Source organism: Rhipicephalus sanguineus, unplaced genomic scaffold (assembly GCF_013339695.2).
Source record: "Rhipicephalus sanguineus isolate Rsan-2018 unplaced genomic scaffold, BIME_Rsan_1.4 Seq278, whole genome shotgun sequence".
Lineage (NCBI taxonomy): Eukaryota > Metazoa > Arthropoda > Arachnida > Ixodida > Ixodidae > Rhipicephalus > Rhipicephalus sanguineus.
In genome coordinates, this window is record NW_023614926.1 from 12,276 (window position 1) to 31,987 (window position 19,712).

The 19,712-nt window shown below is 46.1% G+C and overlaps 1 protein-coding gene across 1 annotated transcript; it reads right to left on the reverse strand.

Annotated features, from left to right (window-relative positions):
- Positions 1-1,863: 1,863 nt before the first annotated feature.
- On the reverse strand, positions 1,864-14,195 carry LOC119376921 (uncharacterized). Its single transcript, XM_037646588.2, has 8 exons — positions 14,134-14,195; positions 13,929-13,976; positions 13,785-13,850; positions 13,227-13,274; positions 13,085-13,150; positions 8,804-8,902; positions 6,196-6,643; positions 1,864-2,641 (listed from the first exon to the last, which is right to left on the reverse strand). Exons 5-7 carry the CDS (start codon positions 13,110-13,112, stop codon positions 6,255-6,257), a joined length of 516 nt encoding a protein of 171 aa, XP_037502516.1. The 5' UTR covers positions 13,113-13,150; positions 13,227-13,274; positions 13,785-13,850; positions 13,929-13,976; positions 14,134-14,195; the 3' UTR covers positions 1,864-2,641; positions 6,196-6,254.
- Positions 14,196-19,712: the final 5,517 nt, after the last annotated feature.

A 19,712-nucleotide genomic window follows, 5' to 3' on the forward strand; every position in this document is an offset into this window, starting at 1 on the left:
ATCTAGACCAAATTCGAAGGAGTAGTTTGGGTCTACAAACATATGCCTACACTTAGGGAATAGAATTTGTCGGTGAACGTTAACTACTATTTCAAAGACGTCACAGACGTAACAAGCGGCGTGTTGCGCAAACTTTTATTGGGTTAATGCAATCCAGACACAAAAATAAAACATTTAAATCCATAACGCCGCACATGACTTCCAGACACAAAAATCAAACATTTAAATTGTGGGGTGCTATATTACCCCTGTAAGGGCGACTGCCGTAGCTTGGGCGCGGCCGCTGTGTTTGCACGCACGCGCTCTGTGCGTAAGCGGAGACGTTCAGCCAAGGTCGGGGATGCGCTGGCTGTAACCCGAGTTTAGCGCGGTGGCGCCGGCATCGCCGCCGCGGAGAATTTAGCCCGGCGCATAGAAACGGCAGTGGGTCTCTTTGGGGTGTGGCGGCGCGCGCGGATAGACGTCTCCTCGCGGTGAGTCCGGGGACGGTACCGCGGCTCGCCTCCCTCGGGCCCTGGTGGTGAGTCGTGCATCTGCGGCGCCGCATTTGTATTGTATTATGTCGTCTTATGTATGTCTTATGTTATATTGTATTGTGTGTCTTACATTGTCTTGAGTGTGTGATATGTTTCCAGTATTCATTGTTAGCGTGTTACGTGTTACTAATGCGGCCGGCGAGCTCGCCATGTATTAATGAAGTGTTTAATAACCTCCACGTTTGTTGCAGGACCGCGTGAACTGTCTACGTGTGTTCCGAGGGCGGCGGCGGTTATATCGATCAGACCCCACAAAGTCCATAACTGTATCCATGACTGTAAATTTGGCGTGTAATGTAAAGAGACTGTATCCACAATTTTCTCTTCTGAACCGGTGATCGCAAAGGTAAGGAGAATACAGTTTTTAATGATAATTTACCAATATTTCAGTTAACTGATTCGGAGAGTTCACTTAACGACCTCTCTGAATACAGTATAGTTGAGCTTTCAAATAAGGTGACTATGCTGGTCCAGGAAATAAATTTAGGTCGTTTCAGAACTGTGCTGCGATCTTAAGGTGCTCCGATCTTCAGGATCTTCAGGAACCACGAAAGATTACGGACCACGCGAGCGCGTGGCCGAGAGCCTCTTCGCGACATTTCCGCTACGTAAGCGGCGATCGACAGCATGCTACGCCCAGGGCGCATCCCTCCCTTAATCGATGGCCTGGTTAATTTCCCACTAGGTACGAATATTTTCCACCTTTCGTTTTCTAACGCCACGCGCTCTTCGGCAGCCGTGACTACGTGCTTCTGTGCGGTGAGCTGTCTATCAGCACAACTGTTATCACTTGCAATCTCTCTCACAAAGTTATATCCACCCAACGGCCCGACGTTCGAAATATGCCGTGGTGGCTTTGATTCCGCTGTCAAAGTAGAAGTGAGGCACTCATACCGCAGATAAGTACTCTGCGTGAAAGCAGCGAACTCTGCTCTGCGCGGCAGTAGAAAACAGATATACGAGTGATTAACAAGAAGACCCGTTTGCGGCCGAGCGCTGCGGTCGACGGTAGATTGCGCACCCCTAGGTGGCGAGGACAGGCAAGCGCTCGCGTGCTCCGTAAACTGTTGTGGTTGACCGTACAAGTGAAAGTTACGATCAACCTCTACAAGTCTGAACTTCAAACCATAGCCTGTCAGCTCATTCTGAATGACTTCCAAGAGTAAGATTAGTTCGGATATTCTTCAACAAGTGTGTTTGGTGAGTTGGATCTGTATGATTTCACGGTAGTGCTGTAAAACAAAAGCTCATCACGGCTAGAGTCCTTCAATAAGCATTGAAGGACTTTGGCAGGGCAAAGTGAAGTGACAAAGAAATCGTTGCTTTTCAACTATTTTATTTAAACGACTGCGCGCGGACGTATGCTGTATCACAGAAAGTAGAAACAAAAACAAACAATGCGGAGCATATTACTCCGACAACCAAGAATGAGCCACAGCACGGTCAGAACAATAATCTAGAAACCACAAAAATAACATTATATCACGTTCATGAGGATTCTCGCAAAGAACGGCGAATCGTTGTGCGCATTTCACAGACGTGTCAGCACGTGTACTATTTCTTCGTCGGTTTCAGGTGTCGCGCAAGTGTGTCTTATACTTGGAATTTGAATCTTAGGTGGAAGGACTAGAAAACAGGGCATCACACGTATCTGCATTCGACGACTTCGAACACTTTCCGAAAGGCACGCTGGTCATCTAGCAGTGTTCCAGGTGATAGGCCTCGTACATCGAGACCTGTCAAATCGAGGCCTGTCCATTATGTCATCTGAGAGTGCACGCCATAGGTCATCTCAATGTACGAGGCTTGTCACCGCCAACTGTGGCAGGCCTTGTACATAGAGACCTGTCAACCGAGACCTGTCAATTCTCTCATCTGGGAGTGCCCGCCAAAGGCCACCTCAGTGTACGAGGCCTGTCACTACCAACGGTAGGACGAGACCCGTCGATCCACACCTCTCCATTTTCTTATTTAGGAGTGTCTGGCGACGGGGCAGTTGGTATGCCGAGTATTGCTCCCGTTGTTGGGTCAACAGCCTGGGGGGACGTCATTTCAACGTCGCCAACGTCGATAACATCCTTTTCTTGGTCCTCCATGCTATTGACCTGAAGAAATAGAATGTAAGAGAGACAGACCAATCACACCTTGCCTACAATTAGCGGGGAATAGAAGTGTTCAACTAACTTGAGATCACTGAACGTTTGCTATACTCCGTCTGCCCTTAAAACAGGCCCGCAACTTCTGTATTTGCATGCATTGCACAGTGCTCACACCCACATTTACACTAGTGTTCAGGTATGACTACAATTCAACCGCCCGCCGTAATAATTCTAGCAAGATCTATCACCATGCAGCTCAGAATGTTTCACGCAACCTCATAGCTGCTGAACTAGTATCTATGCGTGCTGCTCTTCAGTTTGTCATAGAGCAGACACCTAAAGAGTAGTCTATCTTCTGCGATAGCAAAGAAGCCATCCAAAGTCTACCCTCCCCTTACGTCATGGCTCACATGAGCAGCTCGTAGCGGAAATCGGGCAAGTCCACCAAGAATAATGAAACAAAGGCACAAAGTAATATTCCATTGGCTGCTTAGGCACTGTGGCATTCATTCAGGGAAATGACCAAGCGGACGCAGCTTCCCAATCCGCCCACGACGGCGTTAGCAGTGTCGCCATTCCCTTTCAAGATCTGACGCCGCAAAAATATTTTGCCCTCTCGCAGAGAACAATATTCTAGGACACCGGCCGACCAGCCACTAAGAGGGCGTTGTCGCGCTTTCTTCAAGCAACCGGACTGAATGAAAAACTGATTGTTTGCACACAAAGTTCCTGTGTAGTACATGGGCCGTGCTAGAGTCAGTACTTTGTTGTGTTTGTTTTGTCGCCTACCGCCGTCGCACTCTTCTTCTCTTTCATTCTTTTACATCCCTTTTCCGCTTCCCAAGTACACAGTAGCAAACCGGAGCCTTCCTCATGTTAACCTCCGTGCCTTTCCTTTATCTTTTTTTTCTCTCTCTCTCCGTTTCATAGATCAGGTGGAACGCTATGGAAGATAGCGAGATTTCTTCGAGTAGATGCGATCGAACCAAGAAATAGTTCAATCAATTTACCACTCCTATTGTGATTTTATTTTTGTTTTTAGGCTGAATAATAGTTGAAGATGCTTTGTGCCTTAGAAACAAACAAACCCCGTCATTTACACCGTTGTCAACAGGTTGTTCTGCATCGCTTGGGGTCTTTGTTTTGGTATCATAGCCTCCGCGATTAGTTCCGCATCTCGCAGCCGGAGCTAATGGCGGAGGCCAAGCACGAGACGCGAGGTCTTACACATTTTGAGGACCGAACTTCTTGCATAGCTTCCACAGCGTTGCACTTGGCGTATGAGACGGAGTATGGTGTAACACAATTGGCTACAAAAAAAGTGCGGCTGAGTATGATATACGATTACAACGATTGATGAAATTAGAAAATTCAGAAGCACATCATGAACGCAGCTGACAGTCGGTAGGAGTAATCGCAGATACTCGAAGGGTGCCCTTTCAGCTTCTATCGTCTGTCTCTCTAAACAACCACATATTTAATAATTTCTTAGAGGTGATTATTGATATCAACTTGCCTTTGTTATGAAGGTCATGCGATATGCCCCGTCATTGATTTTATTATTTTTCACGGCTTTAGAAAAAATACGTCATCTGACAAAAAAGTAATTTGTTGTAAAGGTTACGTGATAAAGGAACACAAGTGTTCCTTGTACACAATTACTGAACTAGTCCTTAGTCTAATCCAGTAATGCCGCTGCCCAAGTGACGTGCTGCCTCCAGCAGTAAACGGTTTCGTGCTTTTTATCTGGTTTCTGATTATGGATGCGAAGTTGCGCTGCACAGAAGACGGATTGATACACTAGGTTGCTTATACACCGTTCACTACTTCGTGCCTCCCCATGTATTCAACGGGGAAATAAAAAATCGTCAAAATGCAGAAGGTATACCCCCAACCTATAGTTCTCCGCGTGAAATCTAGTATTCTTTTGTTTGCGGATTGCTTACCTTACTAATTGTTACTGATGCCGAACCAATGAGCCCAAATAACCACATTTTTTGTATATTTTTATACCTGCATGCACGGCGACCTGGCAACCACGCCTCAATCATAATAGGCACGCTGTCAGAGCTTCGTTTTGAGCCAAATGAGAGATAACTAAATTCAACGTGTCAACATTGGCCTTCGTTACCTCTTCGGAGACCCGCCAGGGTGGTCTAGTGGTTATGGCGCTCGACCACGGACTTGAAGCTCGCGGGTTCAAATCCCGGCCACGACGGCTGAATTTCGATTGAGACTAAATGCTATAGGGGCTCGTGTACTCAGATTTAGGTACACGTTAAAGAACACCAGATGGTCAAATTTCCAGAGCCCCTCCACTACGGCATTTCTCACAATCATATCGCGGCTTTGGGGCGTGAAACACCAACTATATCATTATCTAGTAACACACCTTGTCGGACTAAAAATTCAGGGCCCTTTTCTGGCTTACATTTCCCCGTGTGTAGTACAATTCTTGCAGGAACATTACCCGGGTGTGTCCACAAGCTTCAGTAACCACATTGAAGCCCTGTACCATTCGTGAAGTGAAGCTTTGGGCTAGTTGGTTTTGCATACTGAAAAGGAAACAACGCGATTTTTTCCCACGGCGACAACGGTAAAGGAAACGACATGGCTAAGCGCTGACTTTCAGCTGAAATTTTATTGAATACCAATATATATTACCTTTCGGTGTTTAAATGACCGTCTACGTGAGCACAACAACATTGTACGCAATGCTAAAGAAGGCTTTCTAGCTATTCACTACCGCTCCTGTGGTTGCACCCCCCTGTTCGAAGAAACCAAGATTATCGGCATACATGAGGACCAACGCGCTCTCGAAATCACTGAAGCGACCCAGATAGCGCATGAAGCCTCACCATGTATCAGCAAGGAATCTGTTTGTCACAGAAAGAATTGTCATTTCTATACGAGCACGTGTAATCATGTCAGGAAGTCATGTCACGCTTTATTGTTTCCGTTGACAAATTTTCCCGTAACATATTTACTTTTCGTCTGTAATAAAACTGCAGCTGAAAGTCAACGCTTGACCGTGTCGTCTCACTCACCATTGTCCCCTTGTAAAAAAAATGGCATTGTTTCCTTCTCTGTACTATTTCCTTGCCGCATTGCGTTTTGCACTTTGGTCATTAAACAGCGTTGTATTGGGACGTAAAACCCAACTATTGTTATAATTTGTGCACTCCTGAAACTACTGAACACCTCTTGTGTGTCTGCGCGCGATATATCACGCAAAGAAATTCGATGGCTACCTTCTTGTTGAAATCTATGAAGCGACAGGTATCAGAAAACGTTCCGTTGGGACCTCCACCTCGTCATCAGCGCCGTATTCTGAAACGCTGAACAAGTGTTTGCGCGAGACAGAACTCTACAAGAGACTGTAAATAGTTTTTCGACATTCGAGGTCTTGCTTCATCGCCACCTTCCTCCTCATCATCATCAACTCCTTCTCTCTCCTCTCTTTCCCACCCGCCCCTCTCCTAACGCTGAGTAGCAGGCCAGAAGATTGATTCAGACCGACCTTTCAGCGTTTGTCAGAAAACCTGTTTCACAATAATTACCTCATCGGAGAGGGCATGTAGAAGTTCCGGCAATGCACCCGGCGAGCACTTGAGCACCTCTAATGCCTCTGAAGCGTTCGTTGACTGGGCAGCGGAGCGAGGATTTGCTTAACCAGGTTGTAGCCACGGGATCCGCAGGCCAGTCTCACTTTTAGTGCTTTGCGAATGGTGTCCTCCGACCACTGCGATCCCCTCGAGCTCTTCGCCATGCAGTTCAGCTGATCCGGAGCCAAGAAGTGAGCCACTTCGGATTTCAGTTTCTCATACTCTCTGATCACTTTGTTCTTCTGGCGATTCGCCAGCTGCAATCTACGCCGTGCGCTTTCCGCTTGATATTCGAGTTCGAGCATCCGTTTGTGGAGCTCGGCGTTGCTTAGTGAAGGAAGAATCTGGTTCTCTGGTGGCGGCCCGTAGCAGACCGGGGCGCCGTGGCCGGCTAATGGATCGGCTGCGTGAAGAAATACAGTACTTACTCGAAAATAGGTCGTGCACGAATATAGGTCGACCCCTCTATACTACGTTTCATACATCAGGTTCAACGCTGTGGAAGCTATGCAAGGAATTCGATCAACGAAATGTGCAAGTCCGCGTGTCTCGTGCTTGGCCTCCGTGATTGGCTCCGGCTGCGCGTTGCCGGCTCTAGTCGCAGAGGCCACGACATGAAAAGCAGAGACGCTAAGTGATATAGAACAACCTATTGACAATCGTACAAACAACGGGTTTTTAACACGAAAGTGTTTATGCCGGGGTCCAGCAAGACCTTGATGGCGTATTTCCGTCACGAAAATATGTCAACAAAATGCACGCGATCAAATGGTAAAGCAAAAAGTAGACGAAAAACTTCGGTTGTCGGGAGTCGAAGCCACAACCCCTCGGTCCGCGACGATAGCTGGCGGGCGCTTAACCTAATGCGCTAACGTGGAACACATGGAGGCTCGCTGAACGCGCCTTTTATCTCTGAAACTTTCCTCTGGCAGTGTCTTGGTTCGCGGGGAGGTGTCGCCGTCTGGAGGCGGTAGAGGGAAGTAATGCGTGGCTGCCGCGATTTACGGTACACAAATACGGATAAGGCAGTACGGTAACGCTCCTCCTTCCTGCTCGTTGAGCTTTTGCCGGTGAAGGCACCCCCAACAGCACAATAACTGTTCAAAAATTACTGTGGGGTTGTCAAGCCTCATTCTTACCTGTCAGCCTACACATTGCTAACGAGGAACCTGTCGTTCGGGGGACGCACTGTCATTCGAACTGAGAGCGGCTTAAAACACAACGAGCGGGAAAGGAGGAGCGCTACCGTACTACCTTACCGTATGTGCGTACCGTATTTCCGTAACTTGCTAAAACACTATTAGACCCGGCAACGCGCTGTTGCACGGCCGTCCCATTCGGCGCGTTTCCAACAGAAGTGTAATTTTGTAAACGCCTAACACACCGCGAGGTGACGGTTTTAGCTAAAGCCTCGCGCATAGCATCCATCCATATTAAATCATAGCTCTCCAACGCTCGCCTGGCTGTCACACCGGGTTCCCCACTAGCCCTATGAGAAATCATGGCAGGCTAGAGGGAGGAAACGACGCGAGTCACGTCACATCAAGCGGTGCTATATCTGCCAAACAACCAATAGATGTTGTGCAAGCTCTCGTATATTAATGCACAATAAACATTCAACTACTTCTGTGAGGACACGTTCCACTTTCGTGTCATACCGATTCCTATGACGGAGGTATGAACCACGTTTTTTTTTTTATTTCTTACGACACAACACGCTTCTTCATTTATTGCTCAGCCTAAAACCGCATAAAAAGAACTCACATTACGGGTGCTAAACTCACTGAACTGTTTCTTGATCCGAACGCACCTACTGCTGAAGTCTCGCTCGTTTCCACAGCGTGGCAAGTGCTGTATGAAACAGAATATATATTGCGATCTACGAGAAATAAAAATAAATACTTCGAATATAGCTCGACCCATATCATTTTAAGAAACGGACAAAATTAGAATAGATCACACGTTTGTTTACAATTAGCACGGCTTATTGACACTAGAGACGCAAGAAACCCATAACGTGACATTTTTCCGCGAGCAAAAGTCCGGTCTTGGAGATCTATATTTTCTAGACTGTTGGTGATGAACACGGAATTAGACTGATCACGGTTCTGTGGATGACGCCGCTGCTATTGCCACGGTTTCATCAGTCGACAAGAGATGATGACTGAGTGCGCCGTCATGCGCAGCTACGGCGGCCGCGTCGGAACTGTAGTCTGCACCGTTCACGGTGCTCTCCTAACGTTTTCATGACAGTTCTAAGTGCTACTCTTCCATTTGATTTCTGTGTTATGTCAATTTGCCGCCAATATAACACTTGATACAGTACAAGTGCTGTTGGCGCTATTTGTGGAACGCTGTGAGCGACATTAGAACTCCATTACCTCCCTACTATTACTACATTTGTTCACGAATATAGGTATAGGTCGATAGCTAGTTATGGGTGACATTTCCGACATAAACAAAAAATCGACGTACATTCGAATGAATACTGTAAGCTCGAAATAGTTAGCGCCGACTGCTGTCTTGACAAGCAAGACACGTAAATGCTGCTTATAAAACGCACCTGAAAAAGTGGGAGTCACGATTGAGTACGAAGCAAAATAAGGCTTCTCTTCCGACGTCCCTGACGACGTACCATGGCTTTCGGGCCAAGAAGCTGCATCTGAAATGATATTATATGAAACTATACAAAAAGACAATTACAGTCCCTCTAGCTAACGATAAGCAGAGCTCATGGGAAAGCCTACGCTCTCACGATCGAGGCGCTCTAAAATGAATATGCCGTACTTAGTCGATTGCATTGTTACTTCCTATTTTTATTTACCTATTTATTAATTTATTTATTTACATATAATACCATCTTTCACAGCGAGATCTTGTCGAAGTTAGTGCATACAGATAACTAGAGGCCGGATATTTAGGCATTAAAAAGCTCGTTGCAGGCGCTAAAAATAGGCAGGCAAAACAACGTTTTAGGCCGCCGATATCGTAAATATAGGCACAATAAACATTCACATAAATGCAAATAATTTCAAATGAAGGCGTGCCTGACCTCTATCTACGACAGAAAAACAAAATATTATTCCTTAAGATGGCGCAAAGGCGCCAACAGTTGAACATAGCCGTGGAATTGTGCTTTGTCCGTACGATTAGCACAACACAGTCTCTCCCGTGTTCTGCACGGTGACTCCAGTGTCCACTGTCGAATCAACACACTCCTAGGTGTCTTTTCGGCATGACTGTTAAAGGCAGAGCAGGAGCAGATAGCGAGAGCGCTAAAAGACCAGAAGGGAGGGATGGCCTCTATTGGCCGTGTCGAATCGCGTAGAACCAATTTCTCCACCTGCAGTGAACCACTGGCCTAGCCAGGTGGGGGGGGGGGGGGGAAGGAGGATAAAAGTCTACCCGCCCCCCCCCCCCCCACCAAACTTTCCAGTTCTGCAGTGTATATATACACGCACGCATTCAAACGCACTCACGAACATACATAAAGTATGGTTGAAACCCCCCTCTGAAAGAAATTGCTGGCTACACTACTGCAGTGAATAAATTACAAACCAAACAAAATCAGCGTGCACATGACATTTTTCTTTCTTTCTTTCGCTCTTCACTCAAAATGGCGCTATAGGAGCGCAAGGGGACACAATAGGCATTTGCCTAAAATCCGGTCTCTACAGATAATATATCGTTAATCAAATGAATACATATTACTTGCAAATATACCAGAATAGCAAACAGAGTAATAGAATCAATAATCAGGGTGAGATATTGCCTAATGAACGTACTTAGGCAACTCCTCTACAATTTCACCAATCGATGCCTCCGCAAAGACACCTCAAGGCCATTCCAAATTCCGTGTGTGCCTTTCAGTCGCCTAGAAATTACCACTGGCTCGACACGCTGAGACTAGGTCAACGAGGCGTTAATCCGTACTTAATATTCTTTGATTTACTTTAACATCCGATTCACTTTAATGAACTGAACATTTGATTCACTCTTACCTAATATTTCATTCAGCTGCACAACGTGATTACTTTACACTCAGTTATTTTACGTTTCATTCACCTCTAACTTTCATTGCATCTGACTCACCTTTAACTCCACTTAGTTCATCTTTGGTTCCATTTATTTCGCCTTAATTGACGTTTGATTACTTCGTGCACCTGTATCACTTTGATCACCTGGCATTACCCTTACTGCAGTATATCCCCACCTCCTCTTGAAGCTTTCCGCCCTTCACCACCATTGTCGCACACCTTCCGGCCGCGTCCATTTGTCTTTCAATTGGTAGCATTCGTGTTTTCACCTTCGCGCACCCTTATTATGAACTGATGAGCGAGTTGAGGCTTTGTTCTGAATAATTATACACCAAGGAAATATTTGGAGTGGCCCCGGCAAGCCCTGCAGTGCTGTACGTCACGTGCTGTGTTCGCGAAGAGGCGCTGGGAGTGTCCCTACAAATATTCAAGCTTCTATTTGCCCCGAGATCGACCGCAGTCACCGCCTGGCGGCTACTGGCTGAAGCGCGCCTAGTGTGGATTGCTCCCTGCGTCGTCTGCTAGCCACGTCGTGTTTGCATGTGCGCGTACCTCATGCATGCCCTCAGAGGGTGGTTTCTTCCGTTGTGTTAGCGTAATTTTAACTGCTCGTACGTATGCCTAAACACGGTATACCGAACCATTTGGCTTTGCTCGGTTGTATTTGCAACTGTAATAAGATAAGTGAGTGCACTTGTCGAGAATGCTGTGTGCTGTCGCCGTACCCTCCGTTCGCCAGGATCATTTTAGTTTAGGTGCCGCTTTGTGGTTCAAACACAATCGTAAAGTGCACTTGGCGTCATCCAAAACATGAGGAGTATAAATATCGTGTGAATGCAGCGTTTTAGCGACTCGGTGGTAAAAAAAGAACAAGGCTCTTGGCCATCCACTTTTGCGTTGTTGTTAGGTGTATAACTGCGGCACTTTTGCTTATCGGTGATGCGACGAGCTTTATTTTGCTAAGATGACCCTTTATTGTACGGTCCTTGTCCCACTAACGAGAAATATTTCTGTCAGTAATCATTGTGAAGGAAAAACACCGCCTAAGAACGAGCGAGGGACTAAGACGCCTGTGTCGTGTCTTCCTTACTGCTCGTCCGTTTTTAGCGCTTTTTTCTTCACAATGATAAACTAGCCCAAGTTTCTCTTCTAGTGCTGTCATGTGAACTATCGCATTTAGGTACTTCAATTGTCCCTTAAAATAGCAGAAAATGGAATTACACGGAGGTGATTAAACTTGAGTGCCGAGCGCAATTTTAACTTGGAGCGAAATTTAGACACATTCGTGTGCTTAGATTTCGGTATGCTTTAAAGAATACACATGGTCAAAATTAATTTAGACGGCGTGCATCACATTTATGTCGTATAATTTCACGCAAAACCTCATTTTTTACATTATCTTGAGCGTTTGAGTGGCGTAGTTATAGGATGACCGAAGGAGCGGACGTTATTCGCTTGAAAAAAGTACACTTTTTCCTGTAGAATAACCGAACCTTTGTTGCATCACTGCCATGCAAGTAATCAATCGAAGAAAGCTCTGTGTTGAACTGAGAACTTTTATACTGTTATTGGAGTAAGAACAGGCGCGTACGTGTTAAACGTTTCGCTAAAGCGCAGTCAACCACGTAGCTTTCCTGACTAAACTTATCAACTACCTACATTTCATGAATAATGGATTAAGAAAAAAAATGCGGATGCGTATTCGTACTCATCGCACAAGCATACGGGCTTTCTTTCTTTGAGTGTTTCTTCTTTTATCCAGATGAGCATGAACTAAAATATTTTGTAGTTCGGTCGCGCTACAGCAGTGCGTAGTAGGTGGAACACAAGCCCAACATGTGCAAATAAAACAAGAAACGTGATATAGTGCGAAAACGCATACTGTCGCCAAGGGCGAGCATCCCTTTCATTGAGAGATTGCGCTTCTCTCACTAGTAATATCAGCGTTCGGCGGGCTTCTTGCATCGATTCGGCAATGGGCAACATATAATACCATTAGGCTGCAGTCAACACCTTTTATTCGCCGACAATCGGCTGAAACCGCTCACAGCGAAGCGCCGTTGTGTACATTTGTATACGCGCCGCCGACGCCTAACCACACTGACGCGATGACGGTGCTGCCACCTATAGGCCAATCTCGGGGCGAATTAGCGACCGCGCCCCGCTGTCATATCATTGTTCACGGCCTACAGAAAGTAAGATACCGGACGGCGGCTGTTCTCGCAGATTATTCACTTGTTGAGACAGTCCACAGTGTCTTCTGAAGTTGCTGCGAGAAACTCCTCCTTCCGTGTGTGGGTTTGAGGTTTCTACTGATCTTCCTCCAGCTCTCTCATTCTGCTTTTCTTACTGTTTCCCCGGTGCAGGATAGCAAACCGGTCATTGGAGTAGCCAGAAAGCGGGTATCCACACCCTCCTCCCACCAGAAATTTTGAAAGATGCATGGGTATATACTACAGTAGCGGTCCACTGTATAAGGGGATCACTGGAATGAACACCTTTCATTTTGTTGGCCCCCCTAACCGGCTAGCGCATGTGGATTGGTTTGTGCCATGTAATAGTCCTGTCAATAGGGGTGCAGAACTGTCAACCACCAGTAGTGTTATGCAAATCTAAGCCCCAATGCTGTTGTAGGACAGTGAAATCCGGACATACCCGGAACGTAAGTGTTCCCTTTAACAGCGGACCGTCTGTATAGGGGCCTGTTCTATTTTATTCTTTGCTGATGGTACAAAATGATCATCGGAGTGCCATCAGTCTACTTGGTAAAAAAGATGGGTGGTATCAAACAGCACAAAAAATCTCACCTTCAGTACGGATGTTGCTAATCTGCATAGTGGTTTCCGACGTAGCCGCCAGCGAATCCTGGATGCCTGGATGCAGAATATACAGATTATGCCTAAGTGAAACTGCACAATAGAATTCACATAAACAAATGTGTTTTAGTACCGTGCGTGGAATGCAAAGAAGGGTCTTTGAAGTCTTTAGTAGAAGTGTCTGGAAACAAAAAAGACAGTTCGTACGAGGAGAATTGGCTTTGAATTCCTTAACTTAAGCAAACTTTATGGCCTACGAAAATGCAAGGAGCCGGCTGCGGACTTTTTCACACTTATCAGCAAAGTTCCTATGTCACTGCATGCAGCATAAAAAAAAGCTCACCTTCAGTACGAATGTTGCTAATCTGCAGAGTGGTTTCCGACGAAGCCGCCAGCGAATCTGGATGCCTGCATCCAGCATATATAGAATATTCCTGTGTGCAACTGCCCAATACAATTCTCGCAAACAAAATGTGTTTTCATTACCTTGCGTCGAAATCAAAGAAGCGTCCTTGAAGTCATCAGTAAAAGTGTCTAGAAACAAATGCAAATCGCATAAGAAGAATCGGCAGTGAAGTCTTAAACTTAAGCAAAATTTATGGCTAACGAAAATGCAAGGAGCCGGCTGTGAATTTTTTACACTTATCAGCAAAGACCATATGGTCAGTGCATGCAGCACAAAAAAGTTCACCTTCAGTACGAATGTTGCTAATCTGCAGAGTGGTTTCCGACGAAGCCGCCAGCGAATCCTGGATGCCTGCATCCAGCATATATAGAATATTCCTGTCTGCAACTGCCCAATAGAATTTCCGCAAACAAAATGTGTTTTCATTACCTTGCGTTGAAATCAAAGAAGGGTCCTTGACGGCTTCAGTAAAAGTGTCTGGAAATAAAGACAAATCGCATAAGCAGAATCAGCAGTGAAGTCTTTAAGTTAAGAAAAATTTATGGCTAACGAAAATGCAAGGAGCCGGCTGTGAATTTTTACACTTATCAGCAAAGACCATATGGTCAGTGCATGCAGCACAAAAAAAGTTCACCTTCAGTACGAATGTTGCTTATTTGCAAAGTGGTTTCCGACGAAGCCGCCAGCGAATCATGGATGCCTGCATCCAGCATATATATAATATTCCTCTGTGCAAGTGCCCATTACAATTCCGCAAACAAAATGTGTTTTCATTACCTTGCGTCGAAATCAAAGGGCCTTTACGTCATCAGTAAAAGTGTCTGGAAACAAAGACAAATCGCAGAAGCAGAATCAGCTGTCAAGTCTTGCACTTAAAGGAGTACTGACACAATTTTGAGACATCGCAAAAGGGACATTTTCCGTTTCCTTGGTATGCAGTGTCAACCGGTGTCGGAGAACACGTATAAAATATTTTAATTAGCTTTGAAGTTTTCGTCGCTGAGCATCTGCAAGCCAGCCCCACTGCAATGGGCATTATCCCAACGAATCAAGACAGTTCCCCCGAGTTTGCGAGTTCTGCGTCCTGCATGCAGCCTAAATCGTAGAAATCAGTGTCAGGGTCACTGGACGACGTTCACTCATCGTTGTTTATGTGCACCACGAGCAGATGACGGATTTGCCGCTAGTAACGTCGCGAGTTTCTGTATCCCGTGACGTCATACTGACATGAAACGTCACCGACAAGCCGCCCCCTGGATATCGAAACCACAAGTGTCTTTTAAGGTAGCGGTAATTAAAATATATGCGATGCATTCCCTGGCACCACTATACTCGTTCTAGGTTTCTCGACACCAGTATTTTTTTTAGAGCAACATCAAAATATTGTTTAATATTCATGTCCGTACTCCTTAGGCAAAATTTATGGTAATGAAGATGCATAGGAGCCGGCTGTGGACTTTTATTCACCTTTCAGCAAGACATATGGTCAATGCATGCAGCACAAAAAAAGTCACCTTCAGTTAACGAATGTTGCTAATCTGCAGAGTGGTTTCCGACGAAGCCGCCCGCGAATCCTGGATGCCTGCATCCAGCATATATAGAATATTGCTGTGTGCAACTGACAATACATTCTCCGCAAACAAAATGTTTTCAGTACCTTGCGTCGAAATTAAAGAGGGCCTTGACGTCTTCAGTAAAAGTGTCTGGAAACAAGAGACTGTTCTAAGAGGGAGAGTTAGCTTTGAATTCCTTAACCCTTTGTGCGACAGCGGGACGCATACGTCCCACTTTTTCGTCTGCAAGGAAAAATTTCCTCCCACACTCCACGCGTTACAATTAGCGCAACGATAAGTCACTCAATCTACCTAAGTCTTCTTATTCTTCAGGAAAAAATTTTTTACCACACTTCCGAAGAGCGGAAGTAATGTTACAGTGACGTTGATTTTCGGTAAATTTTGTATGGTAGCTTGTGAATTTTCTTCTTCAGATAGAAAGAACCTACCAATCACAAATAGTGGATAATTTCCTCTTTGCTGGCTTTTCAGGGAGGCGATTTTAGCTTCGAGTCATCACGTGTTTTTTTTGCAAATTTGCGGAATACCTTGACCGACAAATACATGGAAACAATCCCCTGTGATATGCCCCGCTCATTCCCCAGCGTAATTGCGGATATTGGTGCGTGGAAATATTTTTCTTGATGCCATGTTCCCCCTTGAAAAGTAGGCGCATATTCAGGGACAACAGCTGTACTCGACAATTTCGGACAGCCAAAGCAAGGACAGGCCAATACCAAAAAAATTGTTGGTGCATGCGGTGAAGTAAGCTTTAGAGGTAACAGACCACAGCGCTATGAAGGCTCACAAGAGCGCAGGTGCAGGTGGTGTTCTACTGCTGGAAATGAGGCCCGTACAACTATCATCAGCACAACTGAGAAGGAATACTCTGTACCACTTGCTACGGCCATTTCATCTCAAATGCCCGTTGATGCAATCACGAGGTGGTGCCTTCATGAGACAGTGGGACAGTGTTCCCAACTTTTGGAAAGCACTCTCATGAGTCAGTTGGACACATATGTCGCACTTTTTTTTCAGTAAACTACTGCTTGATTGATGAAATTTGTTTTATACTATTTCTTTGTAGCTTATATGAATATACCACAGCTGGTCTTTATATGATCGTGTCAAATATAGGCAAACCTACATAGGGTTAACTTAACCAAAACTTATGCAGTGATGCTACTGGCTTAGGCCACTTTGGAGCAGCTTTTGGAGCAGGCAAAATTGCGTTTTGGAGCAGCAAAACTAGCTTTTGGAGCAGGTGCTCTGCCTTCAACATTCATTCTGAGCCGAAGAATTCTTAAAAGAGTAATAAACATCGACCAAAGCCGCGTCGACATCCGAGCCAACGGCACTGAGCCGTGGGAAAATGAGTTGTGCACTTTGTGCAAGCAGCACTCTCCTCTATGATGTCAGGGTATGCTTCCTGCATCTTTTTCTGAAACTTTTCATTGCATTAGGGCCATCCGTAGAAAAGCAAATAAAATTTTTCTGCGGCAGGTTCATCATTGCTCTCCGCACTTCACTAGCCAAAATTTCCGAAGTCGCAGAGCCCAGCCGGAAAGACTGTAGGTGTTCCACAACTCGCTGCATTTTGTTGGAGAAATGCCTAACTACATCAAGTTGTTGGCACCTCTGTTCAAGAAGAGGGGTCTCGTCAATGCTAACCGAAAAAACCACATCCGGCTTTTTCAGCTCGTCAAGCACAAGTTTCTTGAAATACGGCCCGCGGCCATCACTAACTATGTAGGATGCCTTGAACCTCTTACAACCTCTTACAACCCAACTGTTTCGCTGTTTCGGAATCTCCAAATAACTTGGGAAACAAGGCAGTTGCTGTGTCAGCCCACGAGTATGGGATGCCTTGAGAGTCATGCGAAGCACAAACAGAGTTTTCTGCGTTTGTCACGCGGTCACACTGCAAAAACGTTCATGGACTGCCGAATTCCAAAGTCGGCTGGATCGTTTTCGGCCGCTGCAGACCACCTGAAGCGTCTCAATGACGACTGTAGCAATCAAGTGCCGTTTCATGGCTGCATGTCGCTTGACTGCTGCAACGCCATGTTCCCCTACAGTTGATGCTTGATTACAAAAAAAAAAACAAAACGCAGTTCCTTCGTCCGCTTGACAACACCATGCATATTGATATTCGTCTACATTTTCACCACTCTCATGGAGAACGTCCGCGTACGTCCGCGTAAGCGCGATGTCGCTTTCATGGGGGAACCTCATGTAGTTAGTTTCAGTTTCTGAAAGTCGGAGTACACCCCTTTGGCGCAGGCTTGGGCAGAATCGCCAAATTTTGAGGAAATGTAGCAGGGTGTAGCAGCCAGGGCACTTTGGAGCAGTCTGGCGCAATTGGCGCGCGGTAGCATCACTGCTTATGGCAACGAAGACCCAACGGCTGTAGACTTTGTCACACTTATCACCGATAGGTCATATAATCAATGCATGCAGCACAAAAAAAAAACTCACCTTCAGTACGAATGTTGCTAATCTGCAGAGTGGTTTCCGACGTAGCCGCCAGAGAATCCTGGATGCCTGCATACAGCATATATAGAATATGCTTATGTGTAACTGCACAATATAGTTCCCATAAACAAGATGTGTTTTGGTACCATGCGCGGAAGGTCAAAGACGGGTCTTCACATCATCAGTGGAAGTGTCTGGAAACAAGAATGAAAATCGTATGAGGAGAAACAGCTTTGAAGTCCTTGACTTACGCAAAAATTATGGCTAACGAAGGTGCAAGGAGCCGGCGTGGACTTTTTCACACTTATCAGCAAAGGCCATATAAGTAGTGCATGCAAAATAAAAAAGAGCCCGTCCAATTTGTGCTGGTATTCCTGTATGTTTTTCACGTGTACTGTCCTGAGCATTATGAACTGGAACACCGAATTTATGTTTATTCAACGATTACTTGTAGTTAACCCACCACGGTGGTCTAGTGGCTATGCTGCTCGACAGCTAACCCCGAAGGTTTCGGGATCGAATCCAGGCCAGAGCAGCCGCATTTACATGGAGGCGAAATCCTCGATGCCCGTGTACCTAGGCTGAGGTGCACGTTAAGAACACCATATCTTCAATATTTCCGGAGTCCTCCACTACAGCGTCCCACACAATCATATCATCGTTTTGGGACGTAAAACCTCAACTATTACATTTACTTACAATGTGCTCATATGAACGTGGTGTGTTTATTGGAAGAGATACATTTTCACTTGAGCGCTTAGTGTCATGAAGACTCTCATGCTTGCCAACTGCATTTATCCGCTCTGATCTTTAAAAGGGAATTTCAGTGTTCCAGCTTATATTCTCAAGAATACACTATCTGCTACACATTATGCGCACAGGTGTGACGACGATCACGGCAGCAAAGTGGATTGAAACCTCGCTTATGGCCTGCTCACGCTAGCCGCACGGCAGCTCGCCGTTTGACGTTTGACGTTCTCAGGCTGCTGTGCGCAAACGGTTTCGTTCGCGCACATCAGCCGTTCTTTGCCGTTCGGAGAATAGGTCCGAGACCCATTTTCTCGCCGTTCGCCGGCTGCCGGAGGTCAACGTGGCCAATCAGCGATGGAGGAGCAGTTGCCATGGCTACCGTGCTTTCTGCTCCGCGTTTTCACCCCGAAATGCGTATGTCGTCCGTGTCGTTGCCAGGCATGGCTCCAGTCAATGGAGCGTTTCAGTCTGTCCGGCATTAAAAAAAAGCGTCGCGTAAAACCAAATAAAGTGTCCCCAAGCTGGCGCCAGGTGAAGTGGCGCCAGCTCTGGAGGATAAGAAACAATTAACAAACGCGTAATTTATGTCCTCCGAGCATTCGGAAGCGCTCATCTCGACACGCTAAGCCTACAGCATCGATTATTTGAGTATGGCTCTCAAAAACGGGGCCGAATCGGCACGAATACAGTGAAACCTCGGTGATACGATCACGGCTCATACGAATTCGGGGTGATACGAATTTTTCGTTGGTCCCGGCCAAGGCCCATTGGCCTGCAAAGTAATGGAGTACGGTTGCTGCGAACTGACTTTCACCCCGACGTTTGATACGAACATACGCTACCGCGCAGGTACGAAGATGTGCTGTCCGCGCTGTCGCGGAAGACGCGCCAAGCACGTGCGAGCGCGGGAACGCAAGCGTGGGCATGCGTGCCGCACCGCCAAATCGTCAGAATCACGGTGTAAGAAAAACACGTTTCTTACGGTCAGAATAAACCTTCAGAGACGCGTCACAGCTCCAAGATTGTGTGCGCGAATCTTTGAAGCTATGTGCTTCCGTGTGCCTTCGCGTTTAGATTACAGAGGACATAAGCGCCATTTTTTTTTTATTTTTTCTAACGCGTCGACGCGGGCTGCTGTCGTTTTACTGGTTTTCACGTGCCTGCCTCGTGCATCAGACAGTCTATGAAAGGTGGACGACGACCGAAAGAATGCGAGGACGGTCTTGGCGAAGGAGTCAGGCCTCACAACGTCAACATGCGCGACCGTTCAGGTCGCACTTGTGCGGGCACGGCCGGAGATCTCTCAAAAAACATCCCCAACACTTCCGCGATAACAAATCATAACAGGACCGTGGTTCTGTAATTTTATGGTCTTGATTCATCGCGTCAAAGCACTTCTTTCGTTACTTTCGCTGCAGTCATGCAAAAAAGCATG